Here is a 19911-nt window from a genome sequence, read left to right as displayed (position 1 = left end):
TTTGTAATTCTATGTTCATTGACAAATTGTTCTGGTTATTTTGATTGTTAGTGATAGAGAACACATTTGCTGTGCTATGCAATCACGTCTGTGTTTATTGCCCTTTGCACATTGTTTACGTCCATGAGCACATTGTTCATTGTTCAGATCTCATGTATGTTTATTTCCTCTGCATATTGTGAGTCATTCAGATCAGGTGTTGGTTATTGGCTACAAACTGTTAACTATACTAAACACAATTTTTTATCATATCAGTTAGTGTTACATTCAGTTTATTTTTTTATTTTACTATTCATTTAACATTGATTTTAGTATATTAACTTGTTCATATTGTTTATCTTGATGACATTATTGTTAATTACATGTGTTAACCTAATGTTATTGTTTACCAATAATTAGGCCTGTGTACATTTTTTTAAAATTTGAATTGAATATGAATACCTAATTATTCACGAATACAAATATTGAATTTGAATAGTAAGAATAGTTAGAATCACACTAAAAAAAATTTTTTTTCACATCATGTAACAACTTTTGGAAAATTATACAAATTTAAAGTGAAAGGTTGGTTAGTCAATTAATTATTTGTAAAATTTTTGTTAAATATCTAAGTACAATCAAATAAAACATTGTGTTTTTAATTATGAAACAACCCTATCTTAACCCAACCACCCATTCATTCATTCATTTCCTATGAGTTATTTTTTAGAACCTGCTACTCTACATGTTGATATAGAAAATTTTTGCAATGGCAAAATACTTAGAAATCCAATGCAATCCATTTTTTAAAAATGTGAGTTTTTTTAAATGATGTATTCCCAAATATTTACATATTTTAACCATAGTTATTCACAAGTTTTCATTGTTAGCATAGTCAAGTAAAGTTTTTTAATTCAGCAAATATTGTAAGCACAATAATGCTAATTTCATCTGGATACTTAAACCATTATTTACCTTTTTTATATATTATGTATATTTTTGAGTTGCAATATCTGTTTCATCATAAATACATACAGCAAGGAAGTTGCTACTGTGTGTATGCGCACAGGCCTATACAAAACACATTAATTTTTTTTATCATATCTGTCCATGTTTTTTATTCAGATTTTTTGTATTTTACTATTCATTTACATTGACTTAAGTATATTAACTTGTTCATATTGTTTATCCTGATAGCATTGATGTTAATTACATGTATTAACCTAATGTTATATTGTTTACCAGTAATATCAAACTGTTTAGTTTTGCGCTCACATTAGTTCTCTCACTCTTTAGTAATGACTGTTCAGTATTCAGATAATGCTAATTATTATTCATACCTCGTAACAACCAGACCTTGTCAGTGATCAGATCACGCAATATTATACTACGCAAATCACAATCAAGTTTTGTAATCGTAATCATTATGTGTAGTTTGAAACGTTAAATGTTGGCTATAGTTGTGCATGTTAGTAGTGAAGCCAAGGATCACATACACTGTTCTCAAGTTGCCTCCCAGTTTGGAATCGAAGCCAGTACTGCTGGTCTTGAAGTATGTTATCACCGTTTCTGTATTGCAGGCACCTCATGGTCAATAATTTTGTCTTCCTTTGGTCGTGTATTACGATCCACTGATATTAAGAAATTATTTGTGTTTAAGTAAATTGGTACATATTGTTTTGACAGACAACTGAGTCATGATTGTTGGTGTTTGATGTATTTAAAGCGACAAACTGGTACAAAATGACTTGGTGTGTGGCAGTGTGGCGCTGATGGAAGAGTCTGTCGGAAATGTTTGGAGGTAGTGTAAGTGTGCGTGGGCCGGGCGCTGGGGGGGAAGAGGCCGCGCCGGGACCCCGTGCAGAGCTGTCTCTTGAATATTGCTTGCTTGCAGACGCTCGGCAGGCAAGACGGAGTGAAACAGGATTGGATAATTGAGGACACGATAGGTAACTGGTGGAGACCGAACTTTGAACCTCCGCAATACCCCTACGTGCCGCCACACATCACCAAGCCTAAGGAACACAAGAGGCTGTTTCTAGTCCAGCTGGCGGAGAAGGGTATGGCTCTCACCCCAAGATTGTATACTTTCCTCTTGTCGCTGCCGTGTTAGCGTAGTGCGCCGCGGGCCTCTCCGTAATCTCGCTCCGGAGTTCCTTAGAGCCCTAACTAATCCTTCAGTGGTTGATTTGCAAATGTAACTAGAAGCCATGTTTTACCTGCAACTGTTGAAATTTAGTGAACAGCTATTAAAGACTGGCAATTTAATCGTTGGATTTAAAATAGGTTAAAATATTTGTTGAAACGCCAACGAAATTAAGGAATTGTGTGGTGGTGACACTTGTAATGAAATAATGATTTAATAACTCGTGTTGAGTTTAATTTAGGCTGTAATTTTTAGAAGAATTGGTGCTACCCTTTTAAAGTGAACAAAAAACTCCTGCTAAATCGAACGAGACTTCGGGTGAATTGGCTCACAGCACACAGATGATAAAAAATTTTTTTTGTAAAATTCTGATTATTCAACATCACTTTCAAGTACAGAGTGGCATCTACTCTAATTGAGAACGCGCTGCTGTAACACAGTTCCTCTGCATTTAACTGTCCTTGCCTGCCTGGGCAGAGCTTCAGGGAGAAAACACTTGATTTGAAAACAATTAAATATGTGCGAGCAGAGTCTGTTTAAGAACATATGCCAAGGGTGGGTGAGAAGCTGTTTCCGTATTTAGTGCACAAACTGTAAGTGAAGATGGCTAAAATGCGTGTGTGCACGATACATCTGTTTGAGATTCTTGAAAGCACTCCAGAGACTTGCATTGCACCTTCATCTTCATTTGTCTGCCATAAAGTGTTACGGTAACCGCTCGGATCTCGTGGTTGCTCTATGCGCGACGAGAAGACTGTCTTGTGCTAGAGGCGACACTAACACACACACCCCTGACTAGGCGGGCCCCTGAACACAAACTTCCACTACAGAGGTTAAATATTTTGCACATGTTTTGGCTCCTTTGAAAATTAAATGTTTGCAATGATTATATTTATGTAACAAATATTAATTTTTTTATCTACATCACCTTTCATAGTATTATTTTTTTTTTTATGAAAATTAGTTTGGGCTCTAAAAATTGTTGGTACTACAAAGTTAGGGCTTAAGTTTTCTGTTCTCTGCAGTAAATGCAATGCTGTGAAGCCTTCACTGTTCCAAAACAATGCTACATATTTAAATTTTAAAACAGAATAGTTAGCATAATCATCTAATTTATCCAGCGGAGCAGAGAGTACGGAAAGGCTTGTGCAACGTATGTGTTTGTAAATATTGGTCTGGTTATTCATTTACTGGCAACATTTTGTTTTCAATCGTTAAAAAAAAAATTGTAATGAATTGTTACTTTATCAAGTGGTATTTTTTTTTTTCTTTGGCTGCTAAATTGGATGGCAGGTTGATACCTATCACTAATGTTGGATCATAATCACAGTTTGCAAAATGATGAAATATTGTGACTCATTGCACAAAACCTGTCGTTTGGCTAAATGGTGTGTGAGATTACTAGTAACAATCAGCATCATTCATTTATAAACTTTGAATTTTCCATTGTTCTTTGACGCCTTACTTTCATAAGGCATCTGTCATTAAAACCTGACATTTACAAAGTTATGTTTCAGTCTTAGTGGTTGATGTATTGTCACCAAATGTACCGTTAGATTTGTAACACGTATAATGTTAGCCTTCAGACTGGATATTGAAGTCAATTACAATTTTGTATATTGTTTCTTTTAAATCATTGTGGCTGTTGTTAAGTGTAATTCTGCTAAAATAGATGTTTGAGATATTGCATGCAACTAATCATACTTTAGCAGTTAATGTTTGTAGAAGCCTATAATCATCTTAATTACAAAATATGGCACTTGTCTTATGTTTTTCTCACTTATTTAAATATCATAAGTAAACTATTTCTAGTGATAATACTAAACTATTTTAATCCTTATCTTCATCAGGTGTTGGGAAATGTCACAATATTTTTTGTAGTTCCTTCAGAACTTTTCCATTTAAATTTATTGTAGAACATTGTGATTTTTCTTGTTTCTCAGTAATCTTGAACAAATTAGTGTGTTTCTTTTAGTGAATTTTATTTCCAATAAGCTAAGATAAACGTACTGACTTCGTCCAATTTTTTTATTATCTTGTTTTCTTATGTAATACTGTAGTATTCCTGCACCTTATATGTCAGACGTGTGTTGCTTGCATTATTTTTTTTGTTTTATTTATCATACATTCATTATCTGATGGTCAAGAAATTAAAACGAAATGAATTGTGAAATATTGATGAAATAATTTTTACAAAATGTCTGTAAAAGATATATTTTTTTTTTACGATTCGTTCTATGAGTTGCGGTTTTTATACTAAATTATTCGTGAAATAACAATTTCCGTATGTTCTGTTTGTTTGGTGGCTTTTTTTATATGTGATACAATTTCACTTTACCTTCGGTTATTAGTCATGTGACACTATAGTCTATTCTTCCTGTATGTATATTTGTGATTACTGAATTAATTATATTTTACAATTAGATCTATTTTATAATTAATTAAATCTATTTTACAATTTTTTAGTGACTGAGAAATAATGGTTTTAATGAGAAGCATTAAAATTTGTATAATTTATTTTGTCATCTCATAAGCACAATACAGATAATTTAAACTTTCCATGCATTCTTTTAATAATTAATATTTGTGAAAACAAACGTATCTACTATTTTTTGATGAGTGAGATTATTGAAACTATTATGTGTTCTTATTTAATGATCTAATGAACTGTGACAAAACAGGTTTCCCAATGTATTACGTTATTGCTGTGCAAACAGGCTTAGGCTTATCCTTATCTAGAAAGTCTACCTAGTAGACCCACACTCAGGAACAGCTAGAACATCCCATGAACGACTGGCTTGAAGCTCGTTGGAGCCAGAAACCCTCTCACTCTTAGATTGCAGTGCACGTGCTGTTGCAGATTTCAGGAGATGATTGCACAAGAAACATTTTAAGAACTCATATACGTTAGTTATTTATAATATTTTATACTTTCACACTTATGATTATGTAATCACCACTTTTTTTTACTCTCATCTTACAACAAAAAACCATTCACGTACATAGTTTTTATTTATGTAATCAATATAAAGGTATGTATAAAATAAAATCTCATATGTGAATAAATAACCAGTATTGTAACTATGAGTCACCGGACACAACGCGTCGCTGCGGTAACTGGCTGGCTGGTATTCAAAGGAAACGGCTGAACTAAAGGAAGCCTCTATGTTAGAACTTGCTCTCAGTTCTCCAAACAACGGCAGTGCTTCATGTCACGGCAGCAGTTTGGGAGGGAGCCTCCGTTACAGCGCGCTCTTGCGCTGATGAGACACGGAGCAGTTCAGATGATATTCCCTTCATTGTGAACAACTTTCATGCTTTCCTCCCACCCATCTAACTTTAATCCAATAAACTTTGCCGCTGATCAACTCTTTGTTGTTTCAGTTTCTGAGGAAATGCATTTTAGGATTTTTAAAAAAAATATATATATCTAACTGGAACATTAAGCATTTTTGGCTTGAGGTTTATTCGGTGGCATCCTAAAACATTAATTTATAACCAATAAAAATCTGAATTGAATACACTTGTAGATTAATTTTTTTTATGTGATACATTTTGTAATACTTAAGAACAGTTCCCAGTGAGAAATGTACGTTTTTGTAATTTCTTTTGGCTCTTTAAAATGCTATTAAATATGTAAAATATTTATCATCTGATGCACATTTTCATTGAAAATACAATTTTTATTTGTCGGACATGGCAACAGCGCTCGGAAGAAAAAGGTCGTTGCCTACGGCAGTCGGCGTGTGCTTCCGCACTGCAATCTAAGAGTGGGACGCTCTATGGATGAGTATAGTGACTTGGAACATTCAGTATTATTTCCGTGTAATTTTGTGAAGAAAAAAAAAATTATATTTCTCATCAGTGTTGGCAGATTATGTTCTCAGCACTTAAAAAATATGTATACAGTATTCTAAAATTAGGCCAAAGAATATTGTGATTCTGGGAAAGCAAAATTTTTTTGTGATGTAAATGGTTGAAACAATTTGCATTGTAAACATAGGGTGAGAGTCTGGAAAAAAAATTTTGTGATAAGGGTAAAGTATTCTACAGTTACTGTAGTGGTAACATTATTTAATTAAACTTTCTTTTTACTATATCATATCTAAAGTAGGAATAAAATATCTTAAATCTAATAGAATATGTTATCAAGGATGTTATGAATTTTAGTAGAAAACCTTCAGTAGTTAATATTTTATTGTGAATTTATGTAAAACATGTAATAAAGTCAGGATAGGATAAACCAAAGAGAATTAAAAAAAATATTAATAGATTAGCTAGCTATCAGGCGTGTGTGTAAATTAATCTCTGCAGTTACTTGTGCACGAAACACAGTTATAATATAACAGATCTAACTTTCGGCTATAATTTCAATTGCTAGGCCTATGTGAATATCAGTTTTTTAATTTTAATCAAATATGAATACTAAATTATTTTGAAACATGAGTATTGAATTTGAATTGTGAGAATGATAGGATTTGTAATCCCACTTTAAAAAAAAATATCTTCTTTTGCATAACTTTTATGTTATATATACCTAAGGAGAGGAAATGGTAAATGTGTAAAGTAGCAGCTTCTGGGGGGGAAAAAATAGGTGAAATAAATGGTTAAATAGGTTAAGTCAACTGCAATAGTAATACATAAAATATTTTGTTTCAATTGCAATTTTTGAAGAAGAAAATGTGTTTTTTTTTACAGCTAACATAACTTAACCATACTTTTATTTTTGTTATTATTCACGTTATTTCCAATATGACGCTACTCTACATGTTGATCCAGAAAATATTCGCTAACCGCAAAATATTGTCAGAATGAGCTCAAATTTACCTTTCAAACCCTAGTTATTTACCCTTTTTTGTATTTAATTTCAGCCAGGTAAATTGTATTTTAGTTCAGTAGTGTCACAAACACATTTTCTGCAAATTTCATATTGAATCCGTAACCATTATTGAAGTTTGTTTAGTTGCAACTTCTGTTTCACAATAGACAACTACAGAAAGTAAGCTGCTAGTGTGTCACTTGGGGGTAGATTGTTTGTGGCTATTGTTTTACACACCAGTGCAACTATCGCTGTTCTGTTGTAGTTCGTGGTCCTAGAGTTATTATTTTAAAAATGATCTGTGTGTTCAATTGTCCACACAGTTTTTCTCACTAATGCGTTGGTAGATAGTAGTGAAATAATTTTGAATATTTGTGGATTTAAATACAGATGCTTTTGCGTATGCGTCCTGTTAAAAAAAATCTAAACTGGGTATTTATAGCTTACAAATTACTTAACCTTGATACTGAATATTGCCATTGGACAAATATTCATAGTCAAATGAACATTCATTATTTTGAAGTGTTAGTGTTTAAAGTCAAGTATAATACTAATAATAAACTACCTAATCATATTTGAATATTCTGTCAGGCCTTTCAATTGCACATCATGTTAATGTGGTTATCATTTCACTGTGAGAATCACGACTCCTCAGAATACAGAAGAACCCTGATTTTATATTACTGCCTTTAACGTTTTCCCGCTATTTGCACCATTTTATTTTGGTCCCGCTTTAACCTCATATGACGCAAATCAATATATTTGTGTTGATTACGACGCACCTGCAATCTGCTTCCCACAATTTACGCTGTTTGTTTATGCTATACCTGCATAAATTCGTTATTCCCGTGTTTGTCACGTACATCATACATATGAAGATAACACGTATGAAATATCAAATCCAGAATGCTGTTGGGAACACTAGCGCTGTAGCGCCTGGATTTTTCCATGTGAAAATGGTGATTACAGGTTGCCAACATGGGTTGAATAATGGCAGACTTTAAGAAAATTTAGCACGTGACACTAGTGCTACAATTTATAGAAATTCAGACTGTCCATCACTAACTTACACATACTGTATTACGTAGTTTATGTTTATGGTATTCATCTTTGTGGACGTCTGTTAAAAATAATTGGGTCGTAACAAATTTGAATGTCAACATGCCTAAAATTTTATCTTTTACTGTGAGTAATGAACTGAATTTTTATCTGTACGTATTTTATCGAGATGACAACTTGTAAAAGATTGAAAACATTTTCAACTGACGGTAAACTAAACATTTGAAAGCACTAAGGAGGTTAAGCATGCCTATTTCAACTCTGAACACAATTGTGAGAAATCACAAAATCATGGAAGGAAATCCAGGCGAGTGTTGTAATAAAGTACTGTATTTTTATTAATATTATTAACCTGTAAATTTTTGATGTTAAATCAGTTGCAAATTGAGATATGACAGTACATATGTACATATACTTACCAGTACTCTATACAGAATGTAAGTATAGAACTTGAATATTTAGATATCCTTCAGACACTTAATAATTATGTGCGTATCAGAGCGCGGTATGTTAAAGTAGTATAATATCGCTATTCTCTGAGCAAAAAATAATTTCTCATATGGTTCCCTTATTTTACACCATTTTCAGGCACCTGCTTGAACAGTGTGAAAATGGGTCCCACTGTAATTGGTTTCTGCAAGTAATAGTTAGATACTGTAGCTGGCAGACCCAGGCAACCATGGAAGGGTTGGGTTGAGTTGTATAGTGGTGTGTTGGATCTAGCACAAGAAATCTTTTTGTAATAGAGGACTTCGGGTTGTTAAACAAAATGAGGCTAAAGACAGGTGGTAGGTTTTTAAAGCATGTGTACTAAGTAGTATTTATCTGTAGTTGAAGTTTACTGTGGCTTCCGTACCTTATTTGAAGGATGCAAGATATTTTGATGTGGAGTCGACTTTCACTTTGCAAAAAAATAGGGTTTTTCATGTCATATTGCCATAACTCACTCCATCTCTCTCTTTTTTTTTTTTTTTTACATTTTCCTTTTTATTTCTAACTAACAAGTAATACTGTACATGTATCACAATAGTTTTCTAATCACTATCATTGCATAATAGCCATATCTACCATATTCACAAAAATTTACAAATTTATTGAAACTATAATTTTTCATGTATTTAGTTAGCTATTAGGATTTTCTTTACAAAATTTCTTTAAATAACTATTATTTAAAATTAATTAAAATGTAAATGTAACACAAGAGAACTAATATATACGTACATATTTTGTGTAGTTTCATTGTAGTTAAAGACTTCAAATTTAAGGTGTTAATTTAATATTTATATGAAAACTTTTATGACACCCCCCACTGTATAAATATTTTTGGGATTTTAAATATTGAATTTTTTCATTGTCCTGTACATACGGTATGAGAATATTCTACAGATGTTTAGCCCATTTTAAGAAACAATTGTTACTGCAGTAAATTCTACAAAATATATAAGGTCAGTTCTTATAAAGTATTTTTAGTTTTGTGTAGTAAATTGTAGGGACAATACTTTTAATGGCCGCATATATGTCTAAATATTAATGAATATTATAATTACAATACCCAGTACAAGATGATGTAAAATCAGCCATCACTAAAAACTTGAATATTGAACTATCTACATTACTTATCATGAAATGGAAGGCGATTGTTGTTTAGTTTGTAATAAATGAATTTTCAATCTTTTGTGCATCTAATAACATTTTCTACCGATCTGCATCGTAGGTACTTCACAATCACTAAGTATTTATAATGTTGGAACACACTGGTTTTGTGAATGAGATATTACTAGTGTTTCATTGTTTCCTAAACCAAACAGTGAAGTACTCAACATTTTGAACTTTATAATTGCAGGCTAGCCACCCTACCGGGAAAATCGGGAAACCTGGAATAATCTGGGAATTATTTTGGTTCTGGGAATACTGTGAGAAACCCGTGAATATTTGAAAGCCATCAGGAATTATTTATTGGTCTAGCAAGTTGAAAAGAGCTTAGAAAATTTGCTCATAGTGCCTTCATAGTGCCTACGAACTGCATCACTTATGCCATTTTGAGCGCAGTTCACAGCTTAGTAGTGAAACTATATGCCATGCCTAAAAAATTAATGTAAGGAATGTGACACGTGTTAAAATAATACTATGGGTTGCCTTCAAGATTAGCTTCTTGTTTTCTTTTCTTTCTCTTCTTGTTGGATCTTTTTTACTTTTACATCTTACGATTTTCACAGTCTCTGATAATAAACAGAAGATACATTTGAACACTATTACCTTTTTTTTTTTTCACTTGAAAGACTGGAGACTATTTAAGACTAAAACAACATAAAAGTTGGAAAAGAAACTAGATTAGTAGATGGTGCCATAATTCTTTTTTTTTTTCATTAAGTGTCCTAATTAGTTAGTTTTTTAAGGGCTATCATAAGAAAAGAATATATATATAATCTGTTTATTAAGGTTTTACCATTACAATTTGAATTTAGATACATTTCTACCAACCAGTATTCAAGTGATTTTTTTGTGGATACAAAAAAAAATACAGGCTGGACAAGTAGAGAGGTAACTTTTACAACTCAACATTCATGTAATGTGTTGGGAAAGTTCTCTTTGAGGAATTTAAGCTAGGGACATGTTTTTATATGCTCAGTTAACAAACATACTATTTCAATGATAATTTTAAAGTGTGAACTGTTTTCATCCTTGGCAGCTGCTGAAGTTATTTTAGTTGCGCCCTTATGGTTTGCTGTATTATTTATACCAATGCTTTCTTTTCGTAAAATTTTGCTGTTGATTGCTACTGCCGTAGTTTAAAACAACACAAGAGGTACTAAATTATGTTCGGAAAATACACTTTTATCACAGAAGTTAAATGGTCTTACAGGAATACTTTCTATGTTCCTATTTTACATAATATTAAATGGTTAATTTGGTTTCAGCTCTGATGCAATTAACATGGTTAGCTAAGTTACATATATATTTTATTAACATGGTAATGTTTTATGAACCTGCAATTTGGTTTTGCCAATAGTGTGGCCATCCTGTATTATTATTCTCAAGTAAGGTTCAAAAAAGTTGATTCAAAATTTTGAGGACTGTGCACCCATATCTTATTGCCAGGAATCGAGATGCAGTAAAACTTAGAGCTCATTTTATATCACTTTAAGAAGTGATTTCCTAAGGGGGTTAACCCTTTGTCGTACTTTAACATTTCCTAACATAAAAATCTTAATATTTTGTATTCTAACCTATTTTTGAAAATATTTCATAAAATAATATAATAGTACTAGCTGAGGACAGCCTACTTTGGCTAAATAGGCTGGGTTTCTTTTTGGTGCATCTGTGCAGTTCATTCTGTGCAGTTAGTTCAAGTACATTGTCACTCACTATTGCATTCAGTGACGGGTGGTCGGTGGTCAACTCGCTGGCCCACACACACACTGATAATTTTGTAGAACACTATTGGAACGGTATGAAAATGCCTGTGGTCGGCCACTTTCAACCACAATACCTCCCGCACCAGAGCTACCAACACGCGACCACGGTATAGCACGACCTCACACAAACACCAGCACACTCTGGTGGCTGCAAGTTGCGAACCATGTGTGTTTGTACGTCAGCCTGTATAAACTGTATTCACCAATGGCAGCGGAGTACTAACTGTGCTGCACTGCAGTGTGCGAACAAACTGCTCTGTACTGGCCTGGGTGTCCCTTTTAGCATCATTTTCAATTCACAGCGTGTCCTCATTCAGGAAAATTCCGGGAATGTACTTGAAATCATGGGAAAGTTTGGGTAATTCCTCAGGGGTAGTGCTTTGAGGTGAAATGGTCTGCCACCAACCAGACTGGAACACGGTGTCTCTCACACGCACGTACAGTGGCTGTATGAGGTTCCGTCTGAAGAGATAGCACTAGGCCAGCTGCGGGGATGGATGCTGGAGACCGGGTTGTCTCTATTTGTTTCAAAGAATTGCGAGAGGTTAGTTGTTTATATATCAAGTCAGGAAGAAGTCTGGTAATTGTTTTGCAGGTTTGTGTGGGTGCAACTGGTATGAGCAGGCAGGGGCTGTCTTTGTGAAGGGCATGGCCCTGGGACTGGCCGATAGTCACGGGGGAGGCTCCTCCGAGCAGCCGTGCAAGGGCACTTCTGTAATACTTCTGGTTGACTGTCTGTGATGCACTGCACCCATAATATCAGAGGGGAAAAAAAAACATTGTTTCATTATTATAGGACTGACTTGTCATATCTAACGTCTGTCGTGCTGACTTTCACTTCCCGCTGCTCTGATTGTGCCTTTGTTACTGGGTCCTACACACAAATCCATGTGTGCCGCCTTTAGGTACCCTGTTCAACAAATTCGGGTCACTTTCGGCCTGACTTATCAGTTCCCAGTACACTTTTGTGTTCCTGTTATTTGTCTTTACTGACACATGTTAAAATATTAGTTAAAAATTGACTGAAGTATGTCATGAAAACTTTTATTTAGTTCATCGGCCATCGTACGAGCTGTAATTATATGATAGAGTGCACTAAATTGTGATCTTTCACCATAATTTTGTTGGCTGAACCATGGGTCATCTGAGACTAATTTGTCTGTTGAACCAGATAAAAAAAATTTTCCTGTTCTGGAAAGCTGTTTTTAAAGGGTTTTAAGTCTTGAAAGCTGATTTCCCGAATTGAAAACACGAAAGCTTGTACCGTAATTTTCATCCATTCTGCAAAATATGTGATCTGCTTGAAACCGAAAACACTTCTTCACTCACCATAACACCACTCTCTCCCAAACAAAGATATCGCTTTGATCTGGTCAGAACATGACTGGGTTCCAGTAGGACAAGCTTCCCCTTCCACGCGTGTGCAGACCTAGCCCCTCCTGGCGTCGTGGGCCTCGGGTAGTGCAACTACTGTAGCTGCCCGTGAGCACACCACTGCACGTCGCAACTGTCCTCTGTTGTCCAGTCGCCTGTGCGTCTCTGTTTAGTATCATTGTTGTGTTTTCCAAGGTCTTACTCCTTGTTGCTACTGCAATAATTCTTGGCATCGCCTGATTTTGGCTTGTTTTCTGTGTTTGCATATTTCTTTTCAATAAATCACCTGACATTTATATGTACTCTTTTTTTTTTTTTAATTAATTTCTTGAGAATGAGTCCTATTTTGTGAATCTTTTAGAAATGAACAATTGAAATATCTATTTAGTTTGAAATGTTGAATCAAATATCAAGTTATTCACGAATATCAAATATATTTTGAACACTCACAGTGTTATTGTGGAAGCATACGAAGCAAGTGAACTACAGTTCTCATTGGACAAGGACTTCTGGCCCGGATGACCGTCCAGGCTTCGTCCTTGCCGAGGGCCGAGTTGTTTCTGCACTACTACCGAGTAATTCTAACTAATGCTTGGCATGTGTAGGAATGCCTCTTTCAGTATTTTGTAATTTAGTTGAAGTAGGTACACACACAAAAAGCATTAAGCTCTCTCCACTGTAATAACCACCCAAGTATTATTTTTTTAGTTAATTCTATTCTAGATATGATGTCAACTGTGCACAAGCATAGAGTCAGTAGCTGCGAGGGTTCTGCTGGTATCTGCAAGCCTGTGATCCCCCCCCCCTGCCCACGCGTGTCGCACATGCAGAGGATATCAGCGCTCCTCACTATCCGCCAGTCACGGCCAGCGACTGTCCGACAGGCCGCGTACCACCTCGGTTAAGTTAGGCGTAGCGAGGAAAGTTCAATACACATTCTGAAACTCAAACGTAAACAATTCACGATCCATCTCGCATGCTAGGTGGATTTTTTTTTTTTGTTCTTAATTTAAGGGCTATTTCTGAAATTTTAACTGTATACCTCCCTCGCATTTGTTATTCTATAACAAAAATCTTCAGCAGATATTCACTTAAGAGTAACATCGTGGGAGTAAGAAGCTGCAGCAAGTCTTTATAATTTTCATCACTTGCATAACTTTCTACACTCATGATAATGTTTGATGAAAATATTTGTTATTGAACAACAAATGCAAGGGAAGATGTAGTTAAAATTTTAGACATAGTACTTGAGAAAAAAATTATGAGAAAAAATAAGAAAAAGTAAACATGGCAGGTGAGGGTGAACCTCAAGTGAAAACAATGTTCGTCTACGGTCGTGAAGTCTTGTCTAGAGTGCTGCAAGGAACCTTTCAGAACCTTCATTCTTCCCTGGTCTAGTATGAAAAGGTTTTAATATATTTGAAGTAATCAAAATATGTAATCATTTAACTGTTGGTATCTATTATAGTTGAATGACTTGTAGAAGTGGTTCAAACTTCCAACAAGATTGCATGAGGAAATGTACAAGTTGTGTGCTTAACATGTTACCAATTTTGATTCTGTTGATTATGAGTAATGATAAACTTTTATTGCTACTGTAATATATTTATGATAAAATATTAAATTGCTAGTTTCATTATTAATGCCAGAAATTAAATTTGAAAACTTTGCAGTCAATAGAATATGATTTCTTTAATGCCAGTTATATGCAAGCTGTATACTATTATTGAAATTCAGATGTGCGCTAAAAATGAAACGTTTTCACTACCTGTGTGTATGTATTTATGCTTAATAATTCCACAGCATGTTTTTTTTTAAATAAAAGAAAAAGAAAAACAACATTAATTCCAAAATTTAACCATAAAATCTTGTTTCTGTTTATAAAACTGTAATTTAGTTATACTAGATGTAGCTCTTTACAGAATCAGTATAGAAAAGTTTCAGAGTAAATTCATTTTTTACAATGTACCTTTGCTGTTTTTAATTTACGTATTTCTAAGTTTGCATTATCAGTTATTTAAATTAAATTTTGAAATTTTATGATACTGAGTATATACTTCAAATTTATCGGTAATCCTTTTCTAATCCAATTATATGAGAATGTGTATGAACATCATAATTGTGGTATTTACTGGTTGAAAATAAATGGATAGCCTGTTTATCCATTTGTTAGCAACATGGTGCAGCATGTATTACTGTTGTATATTATTATGTTTATATCATTACAGTTGTTTTCTTGTTTCTGGACTTGCTCTGTTTTTTTTTTAAGGTCAAGTCTTTGTATTTGTGAAACTTGACCTCAGTGCGTCACTGGTGGCTCACATCTCGTTTCTACACATTTCTTGAATTATTAATGCATGCCCCAAGATGTAAAACATTGTACAGCTTACAGTGTAAAAATGTAGAAAACTGTAATGTCATCGAAAACTAAACTAATGAGAAGGAAAATCATGTAAAACTTGAAATTAAAACAAATAAAATCACGAACTGGCACAAAAATATCTTAAGATTGATTGCCACTGTGTTACTATATGCATTACACAGTGATTTTATTTCATAGTTAGTATGATTTTTATTTGTGTTTCGATCTGTGATGTTTGGGGATTTTCTATTTCTCGTGTGACGTTGCTTGTCGAAGGAATGAGTGTTGGCAGCACTGGTGGGTTTGCCCGACTTGTACGAATCGCAGCTGCTAAGTACAAGAATCACGCTCAGTATTTTCAAGGGTAATTAATATGCAATTTTGTGCATTTCATAATCTTATTCAAGTTTTTAAAAACCAATTTTGTTGTTATATAATTAATTGAGGTTTCTTTTACCGAAATAGTTATAATTCCTGTATTTTTTTCTTCTTTATTCCATTAATATGTCTGATCATTTGTTAGAATCAGTGCACAACCTTTTTCCCAGTTTTGCATGGAAAAAAGACCCCTCCTCCCCCTTTCCTATTGATTTGTGGCCATGACTCCAGAGAGTGGCTGGTTGTCTTGTGGAAGAGTCCAGTTAGTATCGTCGACACACTGGCCTTACTCTCCACATGCATATGTGGTATGAATGTTGTACCAAGATTAATATATTGAATGTTGTGCAAAAATAAGTCTTCAAAGTCATTAACGTGGCACTTACAGAGGATAATGAAATGCTGGAAGACGACTTGAAACACACTGCTATTACGATAAGTAATATTTCTTCAATATAATTACTTTGCACTGGTTTCAAACTGAGAGCAAATGTAGGTTCGCGGATAAAATAGCATGTTTTTGTGTATTTCAAGTGCGTTACAACTCAGTACCCAACTATTTACGAGAAGTATTTTACCACCTAATAATCTTTTAACTGCAAGTGATATGCCTCACCCTCCTGTTGCATATGCTAAAATACCACGGAGTGACTGCGATGTTGCAATTGCAGACAATGTTTACAGCTGTGCCAGGTTAGCGATTTCACTAGTTTAGCAAATTTCACTATCAAAAAAATTAAATAATAATCGACCAAGTTAACTTACATGCGATGTATAAGTTTAACAAAGCATATAAACTCGAGCTGTTCTAATATTTAAGGTGATTTTTGAGTGGGTTCTTATGGAAACGGTTGATTTGTTTTTGAAACAGCAGTTTGTTTAAATAAAGTACTAAGGGAAAAAATTCTTTATAAGGACATATGCAACGTATTTCATCGCCAAGAGAAGCATGAACATTTGTGTTGTGCCAAGCTTTTAGCGAGCGATCACAGCCTAGTCCCTTTCCTTTTGTAGTGGCTTCTTGCTGGAAAATAACGTTACTGCTATGAAATCATATCATTTTGCTAATTACAGGTCTTCTTATCCAAATTTTACTTCAGATGGAAATTTTTTTTTGTATTATCGCAAAATTGTCTCTTCTTCTTCTCTGACTAAAAATTAAGTTTTCGGATTGCACACACAAAGTTTATTTTTCTTGGCTTCTTACAAAAGTATGTATAAATTTGTTTCAGTAGTTAAGACGTCCTGGCAATAAAATAACACTAAAGAGCAGATGAATGGGATCACTTTCATGCCAGCTAGCTGCCAGCTTCACACGTATAGCTGTATAATGGTACTAATTGTTTACTCAAGTATGAAGTATGATGTGTTTCTGATGAGCGGAACCCTGCATCCATGAATAAGTTCACACTGACACTTTTCCTGAAGCATTGAAGATTATTCAAGTGTGTGCACAATGCTTCACAGTATTTTGTGCTGTTACAAGGTTCCGTTGTTCGCGAAGCATAACCGCCTCAGGGGCTTCCACATTATTGAGCTGTTACCAGCACATGCGTCACGGACTCCACTGTCGTGTTGCGAAGGTCCCCGAGTACCGAGGCTGCTGTAGACTCCACCAGGACTCACCGAGGGCCTGGGACGTGGCCCCCAGAGCGAAGGGAGTTTTAGGCTCTTTCCCTCCCTCCCCCCCCTCCCATTTGAAAATTTAAAAAACGAACTCAAGCCAACCTGGAACTTAATTCCCTGATGAATTATTTGTGGGTTGGTTTTGCAAATGCCGGAAATGATATCCTGATGTAATTGCGTCATATAAGGCAATAAAATCTTTGAAGGTCTTTCTTATGCAAAATCATGAATCTCAGGTTTAAGGAACGAGATAATAACAGTTTGATTATTTATTGTTCCATTAATGTTAATATTTGTGATAGCAAAGCAGAGGTTGCCCGCCCCTGCTGTGGGCAACACCCAGTGTCGAGTCGTGCTCTGTGTTTGGAAGCCCGCTTGCCGTACTCGTGCACAGACTTGTGTTCAGTGTGCACGTGTGTTCCTACCGGAGCAGAGGGAGTTGCAGAGGGGAGCCGTGTCGCTAACGTGCCGCGGGGTGTGCTTGTTGGGTCTTGCAGCTCTGTTCGCCGTGCCCAAGAACTACAAGCTAGTCGCCGCTCCGCTCTTCGAGCTGTACGACAACGCCCAGGGCTACGGGCCGATCATATCGTCGCTGCCGCAGGCGCTGTGCAGGTCGGTGGCTCCGTGGCTTGTGCTTCGAACAAGTGTTTGCCCTGTGGAGGCCGTGCTTCCCTGCCCTTTCAATAGACTAGACCACCACCAGTGAACTCTGTATGAATTTACTAATTTATCTTATTTTTATCTTTTATTTGAATTGTGCCGTTCATTCCATAGGTAGGGACACCTGTATTTCGCGATTTCATTTCATGTCAAGATATTTCACAAAACACTGTAGCTCTTTCTAAGAGCCACGGCAAATTGCGAGGGTGCAGCAGTACGGTGACCACATTCTCATTGGCCCCCCGTCAAGAGCGGGACGACACCTCTCACTGACCTCGGCCGATAACCTCGGGAGAAGAGCTACAGTATTTTATGAAGTACCTCCACACGAAATGTATTCGCGAAATACAGGTGTCCCTATCCATAAGGTATTTTTTCGTAAACTCGTAATCGGAAAGTTTGGTGTTGCGTATTCTTCAGTTGCATCGTTTTCGGGTGAATAGGGCATATTTCTCTCATTTTCGTGTTATTGTATTTTGCGTCAGGTTATTCTTGTACTACTGTTGAGTATGGGAAAAAAAAATAATAATAATTTAACTGTATGTTTGAATTTTGATTCAAGAAATGTTTGATTGTCATGAACAATTTGATATTATATTATAAATTCACTTTGAATATTAAAAAGAAGCAGGATTGGCAGAAGGATTGTGTGATAGAGAGGCTTGCATGAGGTTCCATGTTCCAGATTCAACTTCATCTACATGTGAGGGGTCCAGTCCGCACGAGGCGAAGATGGCCGACACTACAATGATGATTCCACTGGTGAAAATAATAAGTGTTCATTGTTTTATTGAGAACTTTCACGTTTGACTTGAAACAATTTTTTTCTAAGAAAAAAAGGACAGTTTTATCTCACAGTGCAGCATAGGTTGGTAGTCTTGTGTTCCGGGATGGATCATTTTCAGTGTCACGTGTTGCCAAAATGCAATCAATGTGTCTGTTTGTGTTCGTGTGGAGGTGGATAATCCTCCGTCGCTGCGTTGGTCGTCGTGACTACAGTTGTGTTATTGACACTTTTTTACTGTGTGTTTGCTTCCTACACAATAAATTTTAAAATTAATTAGATAATTGCTGTAGTGTGTTGCAAACGTGTTCCAACCACTTGTTCTGTAGCTAGAAGTAGTGACCGCATATTGCAACTGTACACTCGCCTCAGTACCGGGCGTCTGCTACGGCCACGGTGGAGACACAACTTTGGTATTTTAATTTTGGTCTCGAGTGAACATTATTTTCCTACAAGTACATATTCATGTGATTTACAAATTATATAATGAAATAGAATAAAATAAATATTAGTTTTTACATCAGTGAAGTAAGTTCTATTAATTCCCTGTCCAATTAAAGCGAGGAGGCACGCAACCGAAGCTACGACGTACCTGCGCAAGATGCTTCATGCTGTCACGCTGCAATACCGTAGTCACGTCACGTTGTGTGTACTGTGGTGCTACAGTTTCTCTTGCAGAGGAAACCACCAATAGTTGGTAGGCCTGTGCCAATACATGTTTTTTAGTTCGAATCAAGCACGAATACAAAATTATTCTGGAGTATCGAATTGGATTAGTATGAAAAATAATTTAAATTGCACTAAATAAATTTTTCACATCATGTAACACATGGGAAATAAGACATTTGATAATGAAGTGAAAGTTTTGGTTAGAATAAGACAGCTACAATAATTATGCATAAAATTTTTGTTAAAATATTAAAATTTTTGAAGAAAAAATGTGTTTTAATGCAGCTTACTTAATTACCTTTCATAATCTAACCAACTGTTTCCTTTCTGTTTTTATTCCCCCTTATTTTCCAAGAAAAACTACTCTACATTTTGATCCAGAAATGTTTTTCAAAATGCAAGGTACCACAAAACCAGATCCATTTTATTAAAAACATTTTAAATTATGTATTTGCAAAAAAAATGATCAAATGAAGTCATTTTTAAATATTTAAACCCTAGTTATTGATAAATTTTCATAGTTAATGGCAGACAGATAAACTGTATTTTAGTTCAGGAATATTAAAAACACGTTTTCTGATCATTTCATTTGGAATCCGGAAACATTATTTACATTTTTTGAGTCTCCAACGTCTGTTT

General features: G+C 35.0%; 1 protein-coding gene across 1 annotated transcript in view; it reads left to right on the top strand.

Moving 5' to 3' along the window:
* LOC134541000 (cleavage and polyadenylation specificity factor subunit 5) overlaps positions 1 to 19126 on the top strand; it is a 31146-nt gene extending 12020 nt beyond the window's left edge. The window contains exons 4-6 of the mRNA XM_063384114.1: positions 1874 to 2039; positions 17657 to 17771; positions 18505 to 19126. Coding sequence (XP_063240184.1) covers positions 1874 to 2039; positions 17657 to 17771; positions 18505 to 18526 — 303 coding nt within the window. The 3' untranslated portion in view covers positions 18527 to 19126. The remainder of the gene's footprint in view (positions 1 to 1873; positions 2040 to 17656; positions 17772 to 18504) is intronic.
* Positions 19127 to 19911: the final 785 nt, after the last annotated feature.

Source organism: Bacillus rossius, chromosome 17 (genome assembly GCF_032445375.1).
Source record: "Bacillus rossius redtenbacheri isolate Brsri chromosome 17, Brsri_v3, whole genome shotgun sequence".
NCBI lineage: Eukaryota > Metazoa > Arthropoda > Insecta > Phasmatodea > Bacillidae > Bacillus > Bacillus rossius.
The sequence above is the reverse complement of the archived record's forward strand: the minus strand, read 5'-3'. Positions and strand labels throughout refer to the sequence as shown.